This window comes from Natrix helvetica, assembly GCF_964273705.1.
Source record: "Natrix helvetica genome assembly, chromosome: 7".
Lineage (NCBI taxonomy): Eukaryota > Metazoa > Chordata > Lepidosauria > Squamata > Natricidae > Natrix > Natrix helvetica.
Genome location: NC_138558.1, coordinates 58,518,787 through 58,545,006, shown reverse-complemented (window position 1 = coordinate 58,545,006; position 26,220 = coordinate 58,518,787). Strand labels below are relative to the sequence as shown.

At 38.2% G+C, this 26,220-nt stretch overlaps 1 protein-coding gene across 1 annotated transcript; it reads left to right on the top strand.

Annotated features, from left to right (window-relative positions):
• Positions 1 to 9,082: 9,082 nt before the first annotated feature.
• NPY1R (neuropeptide Y receptor Y1) lies at positions 9,083 to 25,804 on the top strand. Its single transcript, XM_081960332.1, has 3 exons — positions 9,083 to 9,326; positions 23,775 to 24,633; positions 24,744 to 25,804. The coding sequence occupies exons 2-3, from the start codon at positions 23,938 to 23,940 to the stop codon at positions 25,197 to 25,199; spliced, it is 1,152 nt and encodes a 383-aa protein (XP_081816458.1). The 5' UTR covers positions 9,083 to 9,326; positions 23,775 to 23,937; the 3' UTR covers positions 25,200 to 25,804.
• The last annotated feature ends 416 nt before the right edge of the window (positions 25,805 to 26,220 follow it).

The following is a 26,220-nucleotide window of genomic DNA, read 5'->3' as shown; positions in this document are numbered from 1 at the left end:
AGTCAGCCCCGATGCAAAAAAACGCCAAGGGGGCGGGGCAGGAAATTACTTCCGGGTTCATTGACCAACCGGATCGCGCGATCCGGTGCGATCCGGCAGAAACCCACCACTGCACCATTCCCACCAACACTGACAGCGTTGGTGGGAATGGTCTTGGCGGTTCCTTGATTAGGATATTATTTACTGTCATTTTGTTTGTCTGAGTTTGTAGTTCCTTCTTAATCTTGGTGTTTCTCTCTGCTCATCTGGGTTTTGGGTGAGGAAATTACATCTGTCAATGTGCTGTGAAATTAAGGCAATTTCATCAGGTTCATGAATGCGCTCTGCTACTCTTCTGCCTGCTCTTCTGCCTAACAAGAATATAACTTGTTAGGAATGACATCAGCAATAGAATTAAAAAGCTCAATTTAAGAAAAATGTGCCCCTATTACTCAGATATATATCTTCTAACTATTCAATGTGATGCTATGGTGTTTAGGTTGCGATCTTGCAACGATCTTGCAATCATTTCTTTATTTATCTACTTTTTCTATTGTCCGTCTCACTTAAGTGAGTCTGGATGTTTTACAAATAAAAATATGAAAATTGACATAGTTAAAAACAATATTTCATAACACAGGGGTAACAGCAGAGAAGGTTCACTAGACTCTGCCAACTGAAGTTATTTAACCATAGAATTGGGGTCCATAGAATATTTTCCCTACTTGACTTGGTAGGATCAGTTGATGAAATACGGACAAGATGTCTTGTGTGTGACTACTATTTTGAGTTGGACCACGAATGCTAAACTTGAACTAAAAGAAAAGGTATGACTAGGTACTAAGCTAGGTGAGACAAAAAATATAGCATTATTCATGTTTTTAAATTATGGAAAGAATAAAGGAGCATAATGGATGCCTTTAGCTTTGCATTATTTATTTAAAAAGTAATAGGCACTAAATTTAAGGGGACTACTTAATACCATATAGATATGCATAGGATTGCAGCTGTAAAGTAAACTCATGAAAGATCTAGGGGGAAATGTGTATGACCTGAGACAGAAAAATGTCTAGCACCAAATAAATTTTATATTTAAAAAACATAATCCCAATGGCTTGGTGTTTTTGTAGAATAGAGTGGAGTAGAAATACCATAACAAACAGACTAAATACAATACATTTTAAAATGTGAGTCACTCTACATATTTAAACTTTGGCGGTTCTTTTTTCAAGGGGTCTAATTCTTTTGTTCAGGAAGCTTGTTATGTATAAAAAGGTAAAGGTAAATGTTCCCCTCACACATATGTGCTAGTCGTTCCTGACTCTAGGGGGCGGTGCTCATCTCCATTTCAAAGCCGAAGAGCCAGCGCTGTCCGAATATGTCTCCATGGTCATGTGACTGGCATGACTAAATGCTGAAGGTGCACTTAACACTGTTGCCTTCCCCCAAAGGTGGTTCCTATTTTTCTACTTGCATTTTTTACATGCTTTCCAACTGCTAGGTTGGCAGAAGCTGGGACAAGCAACGGGAGTTCACTCCATTATGCGGCACTAGGGATTTGAACTGCCAAACTGCCGACCTTCTGTTCAACAGGCTCAGCATCTTAGACACTGAGCCACCACATACCTGTATATGAGGTGTAAAAATGACTTAGCAGAGTAAAGAAATGTTTTCTTCTTCTTGCAAAGCATTAGAACTTGAGTCACCCAGTGAAAAGGAAGCTTTCTTCATGTTATTGTTTGTTTGTTTGTTTGTTTTATTGGATTTATATGCCGCCCTTCTCCCAAAGGACTCAGGGCAGCGTACAACATTAAAAAACACACATTTATTTTGGTATTTACATACCGCCATATTCAGTTATTCTGATCACTTTCAAAGGGGAGATCACAAAATTAGAACCATGTGTTCCTTCCGGAAGCAGGAAGGGAATATTTCTCAATACAAAATGATAGAAAACCTGAATGGGAGAAAGTATTGGTGGGCTTCCCACCGGCATTATGTTGACAGCAAAATGCTGGCCCAGCTGGCCCTTTGTTCTGATTTAGCAGGGCTATTCTTCTTTTCAGATGTTCAGCCTGGCCTGCTGCTTCAATGCATTCATGTTTTTTTTGTAAAGCTTGCAGCCAGAATAGGAAGATGTCTTCTTGAAAGTGGCATATTCGTGGCTGCAGCCTTATTCTGCTTGCACGTGCTATTGGGCAAGGAAATCATTTAACTCTCTTAAACGGCGTGAGGCTGCCAAAAGGGCTGGGAAAGACTTCTTTCTAAACCTTAAAATTAAGGTGACCAACTTTTTTACAATGAAAAGGAGGACAAATAAATTGGAAAAAATATATCGTAAATAAAAGAAATATTTTATTCATTGCAACAATAATACACTAAAATATGATATATGCATAATAAAAACATTTGTAACATTTTATATTGTAATTATGCTTACATGCCTGTTAATTATTATTTAAATGAGTACTTTTCCATTGAATTAATATTTTTTGTCAATGTATCATCTTTTAACAATATATTGGAAATATCTGAACAAGAAATATCCTTCATATTGAATTTTACGGCAAGTGCTGCAGCTAGAGTATCAACATTCAATCTCGATTTCTCACTTGTCGAAAAATCATTGGCAATTGAAAAAAAACTCTTTCAACTGCTGCATTAGTTATAGGGCAGCACAACGTAAATTGAACAAGTATAAATAAATGTTCACATGGAATATGTTCATTTTTGAAATGGTTGAAAATATCCACCCATCTTTTATCAATTTTAACATGTTGATTTTCCCATTGTATTAATTTTTCAGAATTTAAATATACATTCAGTCTTCTAATTTCTTCAGAGAGACAATTGTCGTCTATTTTAATGTCTAGCATTTCTTTAGATAAAAATTCAACACAAGATTCAATATCTGTTCAATATACTTGCGATGAAGTAAAAAAAACACAATTAAAAACTGTTTAATAAAACGTGAATTGTACTTACCTCTGTATAATTGAATATTCACTGACAAAGAAATAATTACCGTGAGTCATCCAATTGCCGACGTGCTGTGAGTCTACTGCGTGCGTACGTGCCATGTTGTGTTTTGGTAAGAAGTAAACAAAGCCACTTGCACGCGGTGCTCTCTCTCAAGGTCTCCCGTGCGGAGCGCATGCGTCTCATAATCGCGTCTTATACCGCACTATACCGAGTCTTGACGAATTGTCATGTCAAATACAAATACGTCACATAACGCGCAACAGATTAGTCTTCAAATATCAAAAAGGAGGACATATAGGAGGACACTTTTTGAGGGAGGAAAGAATTTACAAAAGAAGGACTGTCCTCCCTAAAGGAGGATGGTTGGTCACCTTATTAAAATAGCTGTTGATGTTGACAACAATATTGAGTATTTATTAATGTAATAATAAATGAAAGTTATGAGAATGGGAGAGAGGGCCATTTCCTGCATAATGTAGCTGTCAAAATTTGTAACTTTATCCACCATCCCTTTTCCTGATTATTTTTTGTAAAACCAATAAAAATTTTGTTTAAAAAAAAACAATATTGAGTAGGGTAAATCTACAAACTACCAGTGTAGAGGTACTGTATTTCTGCAGGATTCATTTGTTCATTCATGTTGGGTTTCTAAAAGCAGCAACACAACATAAATATATATTTTGACTTAATAATTCCCCCCGCTAATTCTAGTTAACACAAAATAGCAATAGCACTTAGACTTATATATAGCTTCACAGTTCTTTATAGGCCCCTTTAAGCGGTTTACAAAGTCAGCATATTTTTCCCAATAATCTAGGCCCTCATTTTACTGACCTCAGAAGGATGGAAGGCTGAATCAACCTTGAGCCGGTCAGGATCAAACTACCAAACTGTTGGCAGTCAGCAGTCAATAGAATTAGCTTGCAATACTGCATTCTTAACCACTGCGCCACCATAGCTCAGTTTTAGTTTTTCCAAAGTGCTTAAGTCAGGGGTGTCCAAACTTGGCAACTTTAAGACTTGTGGACTTCAACTCCCAGAATTCCCCCAGCCAGCTGACCTGATGACCATCTGAAATAGTTCCTAAGGTTACCCACCTGGCTTGACGCCTAATATGGGACTAGAACTCACAGTATTCTGAATGTCTATGGAGATTCTCAGTCATCCAGGTCATGGTTGTCCCAAAAGTGCTTTTTCAAGAGGCAACTGGACTTTCTGGTTTTTCTTCAAAGAAAGAAGTAACAGTATTATAACCCGACACCTTAACCACTCCACCAAACTAGCTTTCTCGGGTAGACTACAGTATTTATTTTAAGTTTTATGCTTTCATAAATTTCTATAATTCTTAAAGCAATTATCTTCATACTAAGGTAGGTCCTAAAATTTCATAATTTCACTCAAAATCAAAAACAACTCTCCATAGCTACTGACAAGAATACAATACAATACAATACAATAGCAGAGTTGGAAGGGACCTTGGAGGTCTTCTAGTCCAACCTCCTGCCTAGGCAGGAAACCCTATACCGTTTCGGACAAATGGCTATCCAACATCTTCTTAAAGACTTCCAGTGTTGAGGCATTCACAACTTCCGGAGGCAAGCTATTCCACTGATTAATTGTTCTAACTGTCAGGAAGTTTCTCCTCAATTCTAAGTTGCTTCTCTCCTTGATTAGTTTCCACCCATTGCTTCTTGTTCTACCCTCAGGTGCCTTGGAGAATAGTTGACTAGTTAACTAGTTTGACTAATAGTTTGAATAGTTGCTTCTGCCCCTTATTCATCCACCAAAACACTGGATTAATTCACTTTCTCTCTGAAAATTGATTGCAATGCTTTGTGGGAAAAGATGGAATCAATCACTACTATTTCCATCTTGAATCCCCTAACACATGGGTGTTAAGCTCGTCGAGTCACGTTGCCATCACATGACATTTCATGACATTTTTCCCATTTGCGGAGCTGGGGTGGGCACGACCTTCATGTGATGCATTCGCCCCGTGGGCCACAAGTTTGACACCCCCTGCCGTAGTATGTGCCATAAATCTCAAGGATTACTCTCTGATTTTGAAGGGTAGAGTTTAGCGTAATCAAACGCTAAACAATGCTACAATGTTAATCTATGTTCTATGGAATACCAGCATTTCCTGATTGCTTTGAAAGTATGTCAAGACCCAAGAAAGTGTATTTGATAGATTGAGAGTCATTTAAATTTACTAGCCACATATTTCATTCTTGAATGAAGAGATGTTACATAGATTTACTCAAATGATAACACTAAAACAATTAAAAAGAATTCCTAGATAAAAGTTTTGGAGGAAAGTGTATAAGCTCATAAGTGGAAAAATATCCAGAGGTCAAAGTGGCTTTTCATCATGCATTAGATCTAAGGCCAGATAATTTGTCCACAATATTGATGTGATATTGTCATTGGAATCAGAGAGCAAAAGCTTGCATATCAAAGATCTATCCATCCAGGTTGTTGTTACAAGATAGGTGAAATACTCATTTCCTCCCCCCCCCCCAATACAGTCCAGCAATCCAGAAGTGACATTTTTAGTTACTCTTGAACTGCAGGTTCAGAACTTCTGAACCATACAAGTAAGGTGATGATAATGGTGGTAGGAAGCTGATGCAAGATGTTATGCTGTGCTCCAAATACAGTAAGCCTTTCCTTAATTAGGAAAGTGAGACATGTCAGATATTTAGCCAGCATGCCAGGTCCCCTTAGGGATTTCTCAAATGCAGGGAACTTTTATAATAATTTCACAGATATGTGAGTCTTGACCAAAGTAGTTGGTCAATATTCAGTTAAATGTATAGATAAATTAAGTTTCATGGAAGCCATTTCTAATTCAGGACAAAGCACAAATATCTTACCATGCTCTCCATTTGCCTCTTCAGAGTTAATACTGCAACTGCCATCAAATGGATGTTGCCTCTAATTCCTCCCACCCCCCATATTATTGTTTCATCAGTCTTCTCACCAACACTGTGGCATATGTTGGTCTAATGTGGCTTTGTCCTAAGTACAATTGATAATTATGCACAGTATTAATCTGGTAATTAAATTTGACAGGATAGCTCTTGGCAGTACACCATAACAGCTAAAAGTGCTTTCTTGCCTTTCAAGGAATAATCTTCAATGTGCAAGTTCTCTTTTGCTTTCTGGAGATATTAGTGTCTACCTTTTGAACAGAAGCTAGAACAAAACATTTCAGAGAAGTCCTACATTGCTCCTACTAATAATCCAAGTAAGCCCATTCTTTTTGTTCATACAGACATTTCAGTAAGCATTAAAGGTCTACTGTTCTGTTCGATTAACTTCTTAATCGGTGCTGTGCTAATTCCAATTTTGGCATTTGCCCCATACCATTCTTCTTCATTGCATAAGCAAATTGATTTTTTAATTTATTTTTTAAAAATCTTTCATTTAAAAAAAAAATCTCAAAGAAGGGATTGTTCTTAACCAACAGGGGTTATGTTGGTATCTTGTCTTCAATTTTATATACATTCTGTGGAATTTGAAATCCAGCAGGTCTAGACAGGAACAAGTTGGGAAAAGACTGGACTACGTGATCTGGCTGCTAACCATCATTTGCTTCATCTAGTCTCACTTGCACTTGACAGACTGTATCTCCATCAGTACAGCCACACACACCCCTTTCTATTCTGTTCCATGATAGACACCCTGGACTATTGCTTTCTCCCTTCTCCACTTAAGCTTTCTTTTCTACAATATGCCAGTTCAATTCTCCAGGCCAGATCAACTAGGTGTACCATCCCCATATTTGGCAGGTAAGCAGCAGGTGAACGTGTCAAGTATAGAATTACTGCCCTAAAGCTGGCTGCACCTTATACCCTTGTCACTGATGAGCCATTAGTTCAGATAGGTGTATTTATCTCAAGCATGATCTGTGTCAGCCTGGATACTAATCAATAGATGTGCTGTTTTTTCTAGGGACACACACCATAGCTATTTCTTCACTCTTTCTCAATTTCTGCTCTGAAACTGGTTCAGAAATGCAGCTAAAAATGTAATTGTTAACATGACAGGAGAAATACATCATTAAATACATGGAAAACAATCATATTCACTGTATTTATGCAATCTAAATAGATAGACTGGAGAAGCTGGCATGCAATAAAAAAGTGATACGTCTATATTTTGGGAGTGTATGCACACTGTGGGGGTGATTTATACATTATACATTGAAATGGTGGTAATGAAGGTCTTTTATCACCACTGTAGTTTAATGGAGGTAGCTTGTGGCTAGCACGATAGGTACATGGCTGGATTTAGATGAAAAGAGGCCCTAGGGCAGGGGTATCCAAACTTGGGAACTTTAAGACTTGTGGACTTCAACTCCCAGAATTCCCCAGCGGCTGGCTGGGGAATTCTGGGAGTTGAAGTCCACAAGTCTTAAAGTTCCCAAGTTTGGACACCCCTGCCCTAGGCTATTCCACTTATGGGGCCCTTTCACCTCCCATTTTTAAGTTTGTAAATTACATGAGAGATAATAAAAAACATCATTACTGTGATATATATCAATATAATAAATGAAACATGTTGTAATTGGTACTAACCTTTATAAAAAATGTGGCACGGATAATAAATAAAAATAAAAGGCCCCTCTTGATCTTGAGGCCCTAGGCTGAAGCCTAGTTAGCCTATAGGAAAATCCGGCCCTGGATAGGTAGACTCACTAATGTTTCTAGCCTTTTAAAAAAGGATGCATTCGATTTCTGGGTACTCCATGCAGTTTTCTGGCCATAGCTAAGATGTTTTATCAGTCTTTAGTTTGATATATTGCAAAATGTAATAAGAGGTCTATAAAGGGGGAGTGCATAAGCACACCAGCGTTGCTACTGTCCCTGTCTTACTGTTCCCATTTGTCTGTATTTACTTCCTTTGTTCATGTTTATGTCCATACCTATACTTCTTTATCTTGTACTTGTTTGACAAATAAATAAATAGTCTTCCAGCCACCTCAATAGGCCCAAGACCACTTACCTTCCAAGTCTAGATAAGGTCATCGACTGGTGTATCTGGAAGATATTAAAGGAAGGCTGGAATATGAGATTCCACCATTATAATTATATTATTATCCTTCCATTTATCTGAACATAGAAAAATTTAAAATATATATATTATTAAGAAATGAACAAGAAAGCACAGAAAACTATTTACATTTTGAACTGGATCAGAAAGCTGATCTTAACTAACTCTAGATTGTTTGCTACCCTCCAGGTACTGTTGAAATTCCAACTTTCCATCCAGAATGGACACAGTGAAAGATTTTGAGGACCATAGGCAAGCAACATCTGGAACATCAAGAGATGGAGAGTTAGCTCCACTGTTTTTAACTGTACCACAGCCTTCTGCTCCCCGCCCCCCCCCCAGTAAGACCACACCTGAATACTGCAACCAATTTTGGACACCATTCTGCAAAAAAAGATATTGAGACTTTGGAAAAAGTTCAGAGCAAGTAAGATGATTAAAGGCCTGGAGACTAAACCATATGAAGAATGGCTGCAGGTTTTGGGTCTGGCTAGTCTAAAGAAATGAAGAAATAGAGGTGACATGATGGCAGTATTCCAGTATTTGAGGGGCTGCCACAATGAAGAAGGGATCAAATTATTCTCCAAAGCACCAGAGGGAAACAATGGATGGAAACTAATCAAAGAGAGAAGCAACCTGGAATTACGGAGAAACTTCTTAATAGTGAGGATAATTAACCAGCGTAACAGCTTGCCTCCAGAAATTTGGGCGCTCCATCACTGGGTTTTTTTAAAGAAGAGTCTAGACAGTCACTTATCTAAAATAGTATAGATTCTCCTGCTTGATCAGGGTGCTGGACTAGAAGACCTCCAAGGTCCCTTCCAACTCCATTCTATTCTAAGACGTTTTGTAATTATTACATTCCGAGATTGGTTGAGTAATGATGTGTTTGGCCACAAGATGGCGCTCACTCGCAAACTATGACGCCCAGTTTCACCAGCGTTCGGAAACCACTCCCGAGACGGCATCCTTTCCCCTCTGCCTCTCCTGCCTTAGTCCCCAAGACTTAAGGACGCTTATTCCAGCAAGATTAGACAACCCACTTCTAATGGGGAGTCTTCGGGTGACCTGCCCTGCGCGGGGCTCTTCACCGTCCTCACCGCCCATCATCTGACAGCCGGGCAAGAAGGTGGAGTTCATCTTTAAGGTGGGGGACGCCTCTCGGACTCCTCGTTCAGCTTCAGGATCTGCAGCAGGCGAGTGCCAAGCCGGCCTGCCCCGGTCTGCCTTCGACGGGTCCCAGCCATCTGTTTGTGCCAGGCTCCCGGATGCTTTAAAAACAAGCGGGGCGGGGAAGGAAAAGTCAGGTAAGGTTCCTTTTTTTTTTAATGACTGCGTTTCTCCTGAAATTCTGCAGCATCAGGGCACCGTGCCTGTCCGTTCTTTCGATGCCAGCTGGGGAGAATGAGTTTCCTTAAACTTGATGCGAGTTTCCAATTCTATGTTCCACGCGCGCAGTTGGGGTGGTGAATCCATCGAGGTGGTGGTAAGGATGCTCAGAATTGCCTGGAGTTTTCTTAAGCCAGTTCTTAGCCAACACTTCTTCTCCAACCTCCAAACTTCCCGATCTTTGGGAAAAGAAGAGGTTAGGAAGAGACAGACGAGATTAAGGGCAAGGAGGCGGGAGGGAGGGGGGGGATCGGTAGCTCCTGCCAATGTATCTCTTTCTCCGTCCAAGTCTCCCACCCCCGCCCAGAGTTCTGGTATTCGGCAGGTTCGAAGCAAGCGAAGCTGGCTGCCAAGAAGCGCGTCTGTCGTGCTGAGGAACAGCTGCGAAAAACGAGACTCGTTTCTGCTCAGCTTCGTCCGCCTGTAAACCACGGAATCGTATGGCAGGAGATGGCGGGAAATACTATTTTATCACTAAGTATCCCGCGCATCTTTAAGGGTCACTGTAAGAACGGGAACAGCCGTTGTCCTACTGCTTGAGGTCTTGACCTGCGTGCCTGTTTCAAACATTAACCACAGAATGAACCAAACATTGGAGAAGGTGGGGACGGTTCCTCTGGATTAAGGAACTGCGGGGGAGGTTGGAGTGTCACCTTTCTAATAAAGAGAGGGTCAGAGTAACGAGGTTTCTTCAGAAAGCTATCATAGGGGCAGGAGAGAAAAAACAAGGTTGAGTTCCACTTTTGGTGGAATGGAGAAAAAAGCATTGTCTAAGTTAGTCTTTGAAGCCAAGGAGTATCCCTCATTTGCTTTAAGTCCAATTTCCATCATGGGCCAAGGATAGTGGGAGTGAAAATGGAAAATATCTGCCTGGCTCCTGATGTAAGGCAAGAAATCTGTTTATTTTGACCTTTTCTTCTTGAGAGAAAGGGAAGGTTGATATTTCAACCTCTCCCACTGTTCTTTAAGCACCCACATGTTCTGTAATTTTGGTTCGTTCTGGGGTTAATGTTTAAAACAAGTCAAGACTTTAATTTTCTATATTGAACTGAAGGAGGCAGATGGGCAGAGAGATAAGAGTATGGATGTCTCTCTGTAAACTTGCTGTGAATGAACTGGGGCACCAAAGAGGTCTCTGGAAGAGAAAGCATAGGAAGGAAGAGAATGAAAACGTGTGCCTGTAACAGTGTATGCTTCAAAAGACAAGAGAATAAGAAAACAGTTGAAAAACAAATAAAAGAAAATATGAAATCATCATCACAAATGATGGAAACCTAAATGAATTGAGTTGATTTGGAACAGTGAAGCAACAGTACTCTGACAGAGGACACTAAAAATCCCAGGCTAGGCTAGATTGAAAAATCACAAAAACATGTATTGGAAAAGCAAAATGCCTTTTTTTGGGGGGGGGGGTATTGCTGCCACGTAGTATCTAGCTAAATCCATGATGCCACTAATCAGTCAGTTTCTACTGTTAGCCTTCAGCCACAATATGCCCATCTGGCGCTCCCCAAAAACGTTGAATGCTTGATTTCTGGGACTTAAAATCTAATATATTTGGAGCATGACAACTTTGTAACCCTCACAGTTTCCTTGCTGGCTTTAATTTATATGCCTGTTCATTCCTACAGATTTATCCATGCATTCATGAACTCAGGGACAATATATTAAGAACTGGATACTTGTGCCAGAGCACCTTGTAGACAGTAGTTTAAAAAATAAACTTCAAACTCCCACACGTTTTTCTTTATCTTTTTCAGCTATCCTAATACTAGACTTGAGCATATCCTATGCACCCTCAGTTTCGGTTGGTTTGGCTCCCTACAAATGCATTCTGAGTTGTAGCTTTGCATCTTTTCGTCTACACTTTTATTAGAAATAAGTTATAATGTGATTAAAATAATACTGAGGACGAAAGTGCGAGTCTGCCCTGACAATTCTAGTATTAATATTACCAGTTCTAATGACAACAGTTGTTTTGTTTATTTATGTGCCACCCGTCTTTTCCAGAAGTGACATTCCAATGAATTACACTGCATTTAATTATAGACTGTAATGCTCAGTGTAGTTCAGTTGTGCAGTTTAATATACCGCAATTTTACTTAGAAATAAGTCGTGCTGATTAGCTCCTACCAAAACGATAAACTTTATTATACCAAACCCTAAATATATAAAATTGTAGCCAAACTCTCAAGCATTCCACATCTCTTCAGGAAATGCATTACCAAAGTGAGGAAGACAGAGGGTCTTTCAAGGAAAAATAGAGACTTCCATTATACTAATATAATCGGTTTGCAGGCTGAGAAATTTAAAGCAGATTCTTGGAAGAAAAAGAGAAGATACAGGATTAGATGGACTAGAGTCCATGAGTCACATATTCTTCTGGATAGCAATGGGGTCAGGAATTATTCCCATTCCCCACAAACAGTATCTTCAGTTTTTAAACTAATTGACTGACACTTTATATTTTATTTTATTTTACTTGAAAATTTTTATTTTTATTTTTGCATAAACACAAACACAACAAAAAGAATCCTCTTTCTTTACATACTATAGAAAGTGTGTCAATTGGTTACAAAAAGCTTTTGTGCATCTCTTCCACAGTCATCAACTATAATTCATATCAAATCATATATTTTAAATCAAATATATTTATAGATATTACTATCATCATACCTCAATTTTCATTTGACTATAATTGTTTTAACCTCCTTTTGCATAGAATATTCCAAAGTTTAAAACATAACTACATAATGGCATTCCATTAGCTACAGTATTTCCAATATCATCCAATAACATTAAATCCTTATGACCTATTCTAAATAAAAATCAATAATATTTAGTAACCAACTTTCTAGTCCTCCTCTCCAAATCACTGTTTACAATTTATATCCAATTTCCTTTTATTAAGCCAATACGTATATATATATATACGTTATTATCATTATCATTATCAATCATTTATTTGACTATGTCCATTATCATAACATTTTTTGACCTAATACTCAAAGTTTAACTAGATTTAATTTAATTTTTTATTATTAGCTTTTATTCATAACAAAATTTCTAATCTTCCTTTCATAGTCATCATTTACCATTCATATCCAACTAATTCTTATCAAATCACTACATATGTATACATTATTATCATTATCAATTATTTATTTAACCATATCCATTATCACTTCATTTTTTAATAATGCTCTAAATTTAACTAATTTTTTTATTATAAGCTTTCATATATCAACCTGTATCTTTCCAGTAATAATGAAATCTTATGTCTTTTGTCATTTGTGGAATTAATCTTCTGATTATTTCCTTGATAATATTTATGCGGACTTCTCTTCGCAGCTCATTGCTTGTTGCATCTCTTATATAATCTCAATACCCTCCATCTGTTTCTTTAATCAGCATATTTTTGGTCACCAACAGTGCTTCTGAAAGGATTTCTCTCCTTAAATCCATCAATTCTTCTCTTTCTTCTTCTTCTATACCTTGCCATCTGGGGTAGAGTTCCTGGCCATCTAGCTCCCCTTTCCATATTCCACTCTCTCCATTTCCAACCACACTCCATTCAGCATAGATGTCAACAAATTTCGTGTCTTTGTGCTCATTTTTCTCTTCCATTTTTAGGACTCTAGCCTCCACTTTTTCCAATTGAAATTCTCCATCATATTTTGCTGTTATATGTTCTATGTTTTCCAGTTTCTCCTCAATTCTCTCTGATACTTCTAATAATTTTTGAATTTCAAACATTATCTCTTGCAATACTAAAGTTTCTTTTTGATGTTGATATTGTGCCATTCTTTCAACTGGTAAACACTGCCACTCTGGCTTTCAAAGCTTTTTACTAGATTAACCACAAATTCATTTATAATCTCTCACAATAAGACCTTTTTTTCACTTTTCTCCAGCTGGCAATAAGCTTCAAAAGAACACCTGCATAAACACTCCATGCTCTTCTTATCACTCTCTGTAAACAAGCTGCAAGGTCTTAAAGCACAAAATCGAAATGATCAAAGAGAGAAGTGAAAGTACAATGTTTCCAAGGCTCAAACCTCCAGCCTCCAAGTGGCAGTGTTGCTTCCTTTCCCCCTAATGTTACAAGCCTCTGTACTCCTTTTGTATCTTTTTTGTATTCCAGCTTTAAAAGAAGTAAAATTCTTAAATGAGGCAAAATACAAAAAAGGAAAAAAACTCATATAGAAATGAAAAAAAGAGTTTCAATCCATAGGTTACAAAAATAAAAAAGTAGAAGAAAAACTAATCCATTCACTTTAAAAAGCTTGCACAAATTCCACCCATAAAACAGCATTTAAAAAGAAAGATAACACACTGTCCAATGCAATCCAATGTAGCTTAATTTTGCCACTTATTTCTTCTGTTCTCAAATTTAATTTAGCTTTAGGGTTTTTGGGGGGCAGTCTCTTTTAAAACAGTAAAATTTCTTAACCAGCTGTACACACTTTCTCTTTCTGTTTCCTTCTGTTGCGGAGCTGTTCCAACTTCTTCAGCTTGTGGCTGTGCTTTTGTTGCCGGCTAGAAGAACTTCTCTTGGATCAATCAGGGACTTTGCGGGGTCCCTGAGATCAGCAAGACGTATTCTTCCCAATCACCATCTCTGCAGGACGGTTTAGGTCCATATGGACCATCCAGCGGCAAAAGAATTGACTGCGATCTCGGGTCTTCTAGATCGCAGGTCGTGTCGTTGTGACATCAGCTTCTCCTCCCCTGTATTTTATTTTCTTGAATCACTTAAAATGTAACCCCAAGAGTTACTTCATTTTTAAAATATTTATCCACTGTACTCGTTTACTGTGTCATTGACTTAGACCTGTCACTGCGTTAAATTATTTGCTAGCCTGAACTGACTGAATTGACACTAAATAGTTAAATTGAAAGAGTTATTGCGCAGGTCATAAGTTCTTATCTGACAGTGATGTACTGCGCCTGCTCTTCACACATTCCAGAGCTACTTCTGATCTTTGTCCGTCTACCAGGAGACTGGCAGACAAGCTGTTTTTTCAAAATGTAATGATTAGTTAGTTTTGTTTTATTTCCATTTATTATTTTTGTATTAAAGTTTGTTTATTAATTAGAATATGTTTCTCCAGAATGTTTATTTTTTTTTCTTCGCACCTTAAAGACTATGCCTGTTGGAAACAGCCGCGGTCTAAGCCTCGTTTAGTTCAGGGTGAAATAAATCTTCCCCTGACAAGACCAATACACACAATAGAGAAAAAAATAGATTGGAACAAGAGAGAATGAGAAGAAAGTGGTATTGGGAGGCTATTTTCTCTTGGGCGGCCCTTAAGGACACCAGGTGTCCTTAAATTGCTCAGGAATTTAATTGCTCAGGAATCAGAGACATATGAAGGGCATTCTGTTGGGATAAGCTAGAACAGGTCTGTGCAAATTCAGGTTATGCTAGGACTAGATTCAAGTAATAGTTGACTCACCCTGTACTTCTGAAAATACATAAAATGTTATGCATTAGCAAAAGGGATATCAGGAATTATTCCCAGGTAAGCATGCACATAATTGCAGAACTAAGCCTTTCCCCAATATTTGGTTTGAATTGATTTTTGGATTGAGCTTTGAATCACTTCCTCCACCTTCTTTCCTGGATCCTTTAATTAAGTGGACTAATTGATAAGTTGGTTAATGACTGTGATCTTCCTGGGCTGCAGCAAATACTCAGAAACTCAGCCACACCTGGTTGGAAATGAGCATCTGGTTATTAGCAGTTATTATTAGGCTGCTTTAGGAGAAAAAAATATATGCCTGTGTGGGTTTGACTTGTACTTGAAATGACTGCTAGAGATATCTGTCCAGATTGGGCCCAGCAGGCAATTTAGGAAATGTTTACTGGATGAAAACGAGGTAGGATATAAGCACTGCTAATCAACAATTGTATGTTTCTTGAACTGTATCTATGCCACTTGATATATAAAATCCTTTATATAAAGCAGCAATCCTAAGTATAATCCTAAAATGTTTTAAGATGAGTGTCTTTGTCTCAGTGATTATACTGGAATAACTTTGAAGGAATAGATAGATTGCCTGTCCCTCATATATAAACATATTAACCTGTTTCTGGCATGACTTTGATTCCATTGATTGATCAGTTTAGTTTATGTTCATATATGTGCAAAAGGGACGCGGTGGCTGAATGGTGAAGATGCTGAGCTTGTTGATCAGAAAGGTTGGCAGTTCAGCGGTTCAAATCCCTAGAGCCGCATAGGGATTGAGCTCCCATTAGTTGTCCCAGCTTCTGCCAAGCTAGCAGTTCAAAAGCATGTAAAAATGCAAGTAGAAAAATAGGCACCACCTTTGGTGGGAAGGTAACAGTGTTCTGTGTGCCTTCAGCATTTAGTCATGCCAGTCACATGACCATGGAGATGTCTTCGGACAGCGCTGGCTCTTCGGCTTTGAAACGGAGATGAGCACCGCCCCCGAGAGTTGGGAACGACAAGCACATATATGTTTTACTTTTACTTTACTTTTATTTAGATTTTTATACCGCCCCCTCTCCCCAAAGGGACTCGGTGAACCGTTACCTTTTTACACACAACAAACTTCCTGAACAAAAAAATTAGACCCCCTGAAAAAAGAACCGCCAAAGTTTAAAAATGTAGAGTGACTCACATTTTAAAATGTATTGTATTTAGTCTGTTTGTCATGGTATTTCTACTCCACCCTATTCTACAACAACACCAAGCCATTGGGATTATGTTTTTTAAATATATAATTTATTTGGTCTGTCTCAGAAAAATGTCCCCCTAGATCTTTCATGAGTTTACTTTACAGCTGCAATCCTATGCATATCTATATGATAGTAAGTAGCGGTGGGAAGATAACAGTGTTTTGTGGGCCTTCGGCATTTAGTCATGCCTGCCACATGACCACAAAGACATCTTTGAGCAGTGCTGGCTCTTCAGCTTTGAAATGGAGATGAGCACAGCTCCTTAGAGTCGGAAAAGACTAGCACATTTGTGCAAGGGAAACCTTTACCTTATGTGCACTTGTAGGGAAGTAGGTTAAAAAAGAGTGTTAAGCTTTGTTTGCTTCTAGAGCATGTGAGAATGTAAAGTATTCTAACAAATCGTGTCTCTTCCCCATTAGGAGGATAATGGTTTTTATAATAAATAGCTTTTCATCTGCAATTTAAATACTGGTATATGTTTCAAACAATGATTAACTAAGGGAAACTTGTTATCTAACTGGAAGGGTGTCTTGAGTAATGTAATCAAATGAACCCTTAAGACTGCAGCGTTACTTTTAGATTAAGTATGCTGAGCATCATAATGCATCATAATGCACTTCCGAACAAAATGGAGAACCCTTTGTCTGATACTGATGATGACAATTCCAACAGACCAAACCAGGCTTACTGATGAAGGAGGATGCTGAATATCATCTTTCAGCAATGTTTGGAATGCCACAGTTTGCTGTTTTATCTAAAATGAGGGATGTAAAGTATTGCTCAAAGTATTCTTGCAGATATCTTGGCAATTCAAAGATGAATTCAAAAGCAGGAATAATTACAGAGTGAAACCATTTACAATAACTTGCTTTAAGTCAATTGGAAGCCAATAATTTATTACGCTATATCAATGAACACGTTTTCAAACTAAATCACCTCCAAAACGATTTCACTTTCAAATAATACATAATAACTTTAGAAGAGCAGCAAGAATCCAGACTAACTGGATCAAAGGCAACTCAGTTAAGTGCTGACTTCGTTGATTTTTGGATTTTGTGTCATCTTTGTAAACCTAAAGTTTCTATACTGTAACTTTGTGTTTATAAATTATAAATATAATACACCGTTGTATAATACATAAGATTCTTCTTTATCTTTATTTAATTTGTATGATAAATATTGTTCTGTACTTTTCCCTTTAATTTCTCTATTCTTTTTATTTTTTCCCTTAATCTCAGTGACTGACCTTTCCCCAGATGGCCGTTCTGACTGAGATTAAAGAAATCTCAGGGGTTATTTGTGTTTATACTCTTACTGTTTCTGCATCCCCAGAAGGAATATTAACTAGTAAAACAATTTTCTTGCAAGAACCCTGGGGACAGTGCAATACTAATGAGACCATGCTTGTTCTTTTTCTCTCTCTGAAGCTTTGCTGAGGGAAGAAAAAGTGGCAAAGTTGAAAAGAAACTTAACACTGAAATGAGATCACCATTAAGACCACAATCCCAAACCGTACAGGATCAACAGGTTCATCTTCCTCCTGCTTAAGGAGCAGGTTTATAGAGAATTTAGGTAAACATTCTCACCAAATTGGGAGAAAGTTATCTATTTGTAGTGGAAAAATTAGAGTTCAGGCTACAGAATTCACAGGAGTTATTGGCATATCATTCAATGCATACATGCAATTATTGTTCCATTTACTCGCTCAGATTTGCAGATCTGGTGCTCCACAAGAAAACTATAGTGTGTAAGGAAAACAAAAGGTTTTACTTTTTGGAGGCTACAGCTTGTAGCTGATTTCTGATCAACCTGTATAATAACACAATTTATTGTCATCCTGCAGAACCCAACTTTTAAAGTTTTCAAATTTATAAAGATAAGGTTATGACTTCTCCTCAAGATAAATGCCAGCAGAAATAGAGCAGTAATGGAATAGCTGTGCAAGGACACGTTTTAATTTCCTTTCCATAGATCTCAATGTAGCAGGGAAAAGTCAAGATTTATGCTCACATAACATGCTGAATCAAGTCCACTCTGTGAATTCAAAAAAGCTAGGTTAGTTCTATTTTGCATAGCCCCCAATTATTTTTTAAAAAACCACCCTGAAAATATGAAATAAATATGAAAATACAACCGGCATCTCCTTCTCCCTGAAAAGCAAAAGTAAATCACAACTTTATTTTTATTTAAAGTTAAGAACTTTAGTCAGAACTGAGGAAGCTTCTTGGATGAGAAATGAAACATCTTCAAGGACAAAGTCCAGTTGCCTTTGGAAAAAGCATCTTTAGGTTTCTATGGATAAGGGTTCTTACAGGAACAAACCAATCTGCTCAGAGAAATTCTGAAGAAAATGTATAATGAAGACAAGTGTAATGAAGGCACAAGAATAATCATATTGATTGTTAACTGTTGTTTATTTGCTTGAAAAACCTATGCAGTTTTGTGTATACATGTAAAACATCTCTGACTCTCACAGCAGAAATGTTTCCTGCTCTTTTCTTATAGGAGGGGTGTCAAACTCAATTTCATTGAGGGCCACATCAAAGTGGTGACCTCAGGGGGCTGGGGTAAGCATGGCCAGGGTGGGGGTGGCCAGCTCAATGTCACTCGTGTCAGGGGCAGGATTTCCCTCAGACCCTCACTCACTCTCATTACAACCTTCCTTCCTTCCTTCCTTCCTTCCTTCCTTCCTTCCTTCCTTCCTTCCTTCCTTCCTTCCTTCTCTTCTCTTCTCTTCTCTTCTCTTCTCTTCTCTTCTTTTTTCTATCATCTTCCTTCTGCTTTCTTCTTCCTTCCCCTCTTTTCTTATTTTTCCTTCCTTGGTCTTTTCCCATCTTTTCTTCTTTTCCTTTTCCTTTCCTCTTTCCCTTTCTCTTTCCCTGTCTCTTCTTGCATGCTCAAATGCAAAAGGAGAAACATTTCTCCTTTTAGTTTGTTTTGCTAGCTGTCTGCTATTGAAAACAGAGCTCAGGGGAGGGAGGGGGAACTCACGCGGCCCCATTTTCAGCTGCAACAGCCTCCAGCTCTCTGCCAGAGAAAATAGAGCTTCGAAGGGGGTATATGCAGCTCCCAGGCCCTGTTTTTGCATGCAGCCCACTCACCCAAGCTGCATTTTCACTGGCAGAGGCACTGTGGCCCGTCCTTTGATGTCCCAAGGGTCCCACAGACCAGATCTAAACACAGGCCAGATCTGGCCCGCAGACCTTGAGTTTGACACCCCTGTCTTAAAGGAATTACTCTTTCATCCTACTGCAATTCCTGAACAAATCCTACCCCAAAATAATAATAATAATAAAACCTGATATATCATCAAATAAAACAACCCAGAGCTCTCACTTGAGGCACAAATGACCAGGCCGAAAGGATCCTACTTTGGATACTTATGCAAAAACCCAGCTCTACAAAAAAGGCTCTGATGGTAAAGAAAGTTGGAAGAAAAGAGAAGAGAATGAACAGTTTCAAGGTGGAGATCACAGGGGCAACAGGTGACCTTCTGGAACACCTAACAGACCAGGTTAGGGTTACATGGAGAAAATCTACCTATATGATTTCTAAGAGTCAACAATAGTGGCAGATGCTCTCATCAAATACAATCCTTCAGCATCTGATTTCCTATATCATCTCCTCAAATGTTCAGTGCTGGGCAAATATGTTTTCGACAGGATCCAGAAGCACTTCCCGCATGCTAAATTTCATGTTGCATGATGGTCATTTTAGAAGCGCATCCTAAAAAGGTGGAATGAACAGTTTTAAAGATTTTAAACTACGCAAGCTATTTCATTTCTTGTTTTCCCAGAAGTCAAGTGCTTCATCCATACCATCGCTGCGTAGTACAACAATATCCTTTTCTCAGACTTCAGGTGAGCTTAAAAGGGAAGGGTTGACTTTTTTTTCAGGCTCTCGTGGAAGTTTGAAAATGGCCAGGCAGCTTTAATAGTGAGCAGAAACATGATGTACCCCTGCAAGACTTGGAGCACTTTGACCCAATTATTTTTGCAGCTCAGACCTAAAAACCAAGATCTATTTAAAAATGAAGCAAAAATAAATAAGCTGATCATCATTAAAAGGCAGATGTTTTCATTTGTTTATAACTTATCTAGGAAGTGTGGTGATCTTTTTTCTTCTTCTTTTCTTACAAGTTACTAATGGTACCTTTTGTCAAACAAGAGGAATAGTTTATAGAAGGGTTATTTAATGGTATTTAACCCAATTATGACATTATTACGAAGTAATTCAGGATAGCTTTTTTTTTTTAAAAAAAATTCAATTGCTGAGCATAAGGCAGGGCAAGGCAGGGTTCCGTTTCATTATTTTCTTTCATACAAGGAGATTCCATTTAGAACTTTACTTGCCTTTAGCTTCTCCCTGCTGTAAATGCCAAAGAATAAGTCAAAAGGATAATGTTAGATTTTTTAAAAGAAACAATAAAATGCCTTAAATAATTCATAAAAGTCACACTCAGCAGTCGGTCTAGGCAGCACTGTTTTAGGTATGGAGGTAAAAAGATAACTCCTGTGTGTATAGAAGCCGGAATGTAGCACCTATCCAAAGTTCCTTAAAGGAAGCAGTTCCTTAAAGAACGATCCCTTTCCCTGGGATCTCGGAAAAAGCTATGTTTAATTTGCTATGTTGCTGGCAGATGCTAGTGCATACCTCGGAGCACTTTTAAATATTACAGGATCCGATCTGACTAGAGGTTTGTTCTTCCCAGCTTTCAGACTTCTGCTATAGCTCACCCTCAGGGAATTTCTCAATCTTCACATTCTGGAGATGGACAGGTTCCCTGAAGATGGGTTTAGTACAAGTCCAACAGCTTGGAAAATCTCTGATCCCACCCACTGACTCAGATTGGATCCTAAAACATTACCTCAGGACACATATATTTTCCTTCATTCACTTTTAGTTACTTTTTGCTTTCCATTCCCAAGTGTTGCATAATGCTACAACGCAACAGAGTAATAGCACGGTTATTTTTTCTGTTTTGTTGATCTAACTTTCACCATTCCCATCCAATGCAAACCTTTGCTTCCTTTGTTGTGATGAGACTGAACATTCTTGTAGAGTATCAGAATGGGCAAATCACGTGATCAGTATTTGGATGCTTGGCAACTCATTCATATTTATGAGGGTTGCAGCATCCTGTGGCCATCCTGTAACAAGCCAATTCAATGGGAAGTTAACTTCATTTAACACCAGTGCTACAAAATTAATGACTGCAGTGATTCAACTGTGGCAAGAAATGCCCTAAAATGGAGCAAAATTCACTTATCACCTGTCTTGCTTAACAACAGAAATTTTGAGCTCAATCTGTATCTGTCCATAAGGACAATAAAGAGTAAGGAATAAAACACACACAATAAAAAAAGCAACTTCTGGGGTAAGAGTTAATTTTAATCACTCCGCCCAATCTTTGCAACACAAAACAGCTGTATTTTAATTTGGTAGGATTGTTACTAATAAACATTTATAGAAGTGGATTAATCTTTGAAGATCCAGCTAGACCAGGGGTGTTAAACTCAAAGCCTGCAGGCTGGATCCAGCCCACATGGTGATTAGATCTGGTCTGTGGGGCCAGCCTAGAAACAACAAAGGACCGGCCCATGGTGTCAGTAAAAATGGAACTCGGGGCAGTCTCCCTGTGCCCCATTTTTGCTGGCAGAAGGCTAGCAAAACAAAGTAAAAACAAAACGAAAGTAGAAATGTTTCCCCTTTTGCATTTGAGCATGCAAGAAGGGACAGGAAAGGAGAAAGGGAAAGAGGAAAGACAAAGAAAAAGAAGGAAGATGGGAAGAGATCAAGGGAAGAAAAATAAGGAAAGAGGAGAAGGAAGAGGAAAGGAGAATGAAGGAAAAAGGAAGGAAGGAAGGAAGGAAGGAAGGAAGGAAGATTATAATGAGAGTGAGGGAGGGTTTCAGGGAAGTCCTGCCTTAGCCCACGACATAAATGACATTGAGCTGGCTTTGCCCACCAGAGCCAGGGCTGCATCAGGGTTGTGTTTGACCTCGGAAAGCTACCCCCTCCCAGCCCTCCGAGGTCAAACACAACCCTGATGCAGCCCTCAATGAAATTGAGTTTGACTAGCAAAAATGTTTAAGGACAAATCAGCTAAATGTTGGAAATGTTGCCAGGATCATATTACCATATGTGGTAGATGTGTAGGGATGCAAGAAGCTATTGGGTTAAAATACAAGCATGGTTAGAGAAAATGTAACATCGACAAGTAGAGTTGAGATCAGAGGTATTTGTATTGGGTATCTTATCAGAGAAATATAGTAAATAAAATACATATTTGATTATACACATAATAATAGCAGCTAGAATTGTATTTGCACAGAACTGGAAAACAGACAAAATCCTGTCAGAAGGAGAGAAAATAAAGAAAATATTGGACTGTGCACAAATGAACAGGCTGACATTGAGAATAAAGGACAGAGAGGAATCAATGTACTTCAGGACATGGGGCCGATTTTATGATTGTTTAGAAAAAGAATATAAATAAAAAAAATAAAAGATTACAGAATATGCAACCCAGACGACACATTATTAAATCAAGGTGTCGGGGGGGGGGGGGGGAGCACTAAGCAAGAAATATACAGTTTAAAAGATGATACAAGTGGAATTATCATAGGGAAATAAAATGTGGAAGAGGAAATTTATTTTATGTAAATTTATTTTTATGTAAATATGAAGCCGGGATCGCTAGAATTTCTGAAGTTTGTATTTTAATGCTGAAAATCCATCAGAGTGAAGAAAATAAGCAAGGGCAACAACGAAAGGTGGGAGAAAGAGGAAGGGAAAGGAGAAAGGGTAAAGGGGAGGAAGTAAGAGAGGGTAGTAAGAGTAGGAGAGAGGGTAAGAAAGAGAAGAAGAGGGGAGGAATGGGGGAGAGGAAGGGGAAGAAGAAAAGAGGAAGAGGAGGAGGAAAGAAGAAGGCAGAGAAGGGAGATCGGGAAGAAAGGAGTAGGGTTGTTGCAAAATAAGATGGATATGTGAAGTGGTAAGAAAGCGACCCCGATTGTGCTTTTTATATTTTTAAACAAATTCTGATAAATGTTAGAAGTCAACAGATAAATGTTAATAGTACCTATGAGACTGTATATTTGTGAATATATATGGAAAGCAAAATAAAACTTTTTACAAAAAACAACAACAAATGACATTGAGCTAGCTGTGCCACCATGGCCATTCCCAGCCACCCCCTCCCGGCCCTCTGAGGTAAAACACAACCCTGATGTAGCCCTCAATGAAATTGAGTTTGATACTTCTGAGCTAGACTATTGTTTTAAAATCCTAAGAGACTTTCCCTCAGGAGGATTTGCTGTTGTTGAATCTTAGTCTGGTAGCACTTTCTGACTTTAGGCATAATGAATTCTAATTAAGTACAATAACAACAATACCACTGTTTTCAGTCTTGATGCTTTAGGGAGAACAGAGTGGGAATTGAACAAATGTATTTAATGAATACCATAATCCTATAATTGTTCGTGAAGTTAATTCATCTACTGTTCTTGGTGTTATTACTCTTTCATAACTGAAAATAATGACATATTGATATCAACAAAATACTCTAAGGGCAGTCTTCTGAGTAAATGCCTACAGAATTATCTTTTTGGTATAACCTTAAAACATTAATATGTGAACATTCCAACTTTTTTTGCAGATCCTTCAAGATTATCAATGGCATGAACATTTCTGCTGCACCTTTCATTGGCCACCCGTGGTTTATGTAATGAGAAGGGGGAAAAAAATCAACTTCTTGAGAGAAGCCTATTGAGACAGCCTATGAGACTGTCGCTCAGAGTGATCTCAGAAAAGAATCCAATATGAATACATCACTTCTCTCCTTCGCAGGAAATAATTCTATTCAGAATGCCTCCAATGAGGCGTCTGGTCTCTTACATTTCCAGGACATTGACTGCCATGTGCCCTTGGCAATGGTATTCACCTTGGCCTTGGCGTATGGAGTTGTTATCCTCCTTGGCATTTTCGGAAATCTGGCATTAATTATTATAATCTTGAAGCAAAAGGAAATGCACAACGTGACCAACATTCTCATTGTGAATCTGTCCTTTTCAGACCTCCTAATAACTATCATGTGTCTTCCTTTCACATTTGTATACACTCTAATGGACCACTGGGTTTTTGGGGAGACCATGTGCAAACTTAATCCTTTCGTGCAGTGTGTCTCTGTCACAGTCTCTGTTTTTTCCTTGGTCCTCATCGCTGTTGAACGCCATCAGTTGATTATCAACCCTCGTGGCTGGAGGCCTAATAAGAGACATGCCTATGTTGGAATTGCCACCACCTGGATCGTAGCAATAGCCTCGTCTTTGCCTTTCCTCATATACCATGTTTTAACCGATGAACCTTTCACTAATATAACCATAGAGGACTACAAGGGAAAATATGTATGCTTGGATTCATTCCCATGGGACTCAGCCAGACTGTCCTACACTACTATTCTCTTGGTGATACAATACTTGGGGCCCCTTTGTTTTATATTCATCTGCTACTTAAAGGTAAGGAAGTGTATCTTTTGTCACATACCTTGCATGTTCTTTGTACTTACCAAAATGGCATCTCTCGGATATGTCTTACATGGTTGTTACTGAATTCTTATTTTCCACAGATCTATATTCGCTTAAAAAGAAGATGCAACATGGTGGATAAGATGAGGGATAATAAATACAGGTCTACTGAAACGAAAAGGATCAATATTATGCTCATCTCGATTGTGGTGGCATTTGCTGTGTGCTGGCTGCCACTCACCATCTTCAACACGGTCTTTGACTGGAATCATGAAATTCTCCCTGCAGCCTGCAGCCATAACCTGCTCTTTTTAATCTGTCACCTTACAGCTATGATCTCAACCTGTGTGAATCCCATCTTCTACGGATTCCTCAACAAGAACTTCCAACGGGATCTGCAGATTTTCTTTCGTTTCTGCGATTTCCACACCAGAGTCGATGACTATGAGACAATAGCCATGTCTACAATGCACACAGATATTTCAAAGACTTCCCTGAAGCAAGCCAGCCCTCTCGCTTTTAAAAAAATTAATGACCATGCTGATGAAAAAATATAGCGGCTGTGTCATGACTGACATGGTTTCATGAACAAACACCAGGTTCTAAAGAGGCTTCTTTTTCTTCCACCAACTCTGAAATGTCACTTTCATGTTTCTGCTATTGCTGTTGTTTTGCATGTTTGCTATTTTTAAATGAAGAGTTCTTTCTAATATTATAGAGTAAATTGACACTTTTGCTGCCTGAAATGGAATTTCTCCCTCCCCCCCTTTGTGCTTTAATATATTTCTCTATCAATTTAGTATATTATTTAAGAGTATTCCTTTGTATAATTGTATAAATTCTATATAATTAATATAGAATTTATATAATTAAAAATTCTAAGAAAGAAAGCTCTACAGTATTCAATAAAGCCTTCTATTTAAATGTTATTTTCACACTAAACTAGGTCAATTTTAGTCATATATTCTAGGAGCAACATATTAAGATAAAATCAAACTGTAGGAGATGGACAGGCTGAGCCTGAGGGCGATCAAATGTGTCATTAGACTCTAGTCACTTCGTTCCTACAAGAGATCTAACTCCAGCCCACCTTGAATTCCACTGACTCTTATCTACCACCAATTTGCTTTGACCCTTAGTAGTTCAGATTCTTGGTGAGAGTTTAAGCTTGCAATAAACCTTTACATTTATTTGAACTGCCTGGATTTCCTGCTTTCTGACAATTGACACAAACAGGTTGATATGCATTTCTTAAAAGTTTTTAGTATACAAACCCAAAAACCTCTATGCTTCTATAAAATATAGAACGAATTGTAGAAACAGGTTAGGCTAACACTCATATTTTAAAACTACTTTTTTTAGGACACTTGTGAAGAATCACTTCTCAGTGAACTAAATGACCCTGTTTTTCAAGTCATCATAATCATGGCATTGTGGTATTTTTCTCTGGATGGGACATTTCAGCATTTACCTCAGTAGTAATTAAGGCATCTCATGGTCTTTCTAAATACTTATAATGCAACATTTTCATTGATAGTTGTATTTGTAAATAGTGTTATGGATCAGAACAATCTATTC

Excerpts from the sequence above, each read along its gene's own strand:
- NPY1R (XM_081960332.1), top strand. The coding sequence starts at position 23,938 with ATGAATACATCACTTCTCTCCTTCGCAGGAAATAATTCTATTCAGAAT. Across the intron at positions 24,634-24,743 it reads TATTCATCTGCTACTTAAAG|ATCTATATTCGCTTAAAAAG; the intron begins GTAAGGAAGTGT and ends TATTTTCCACAG.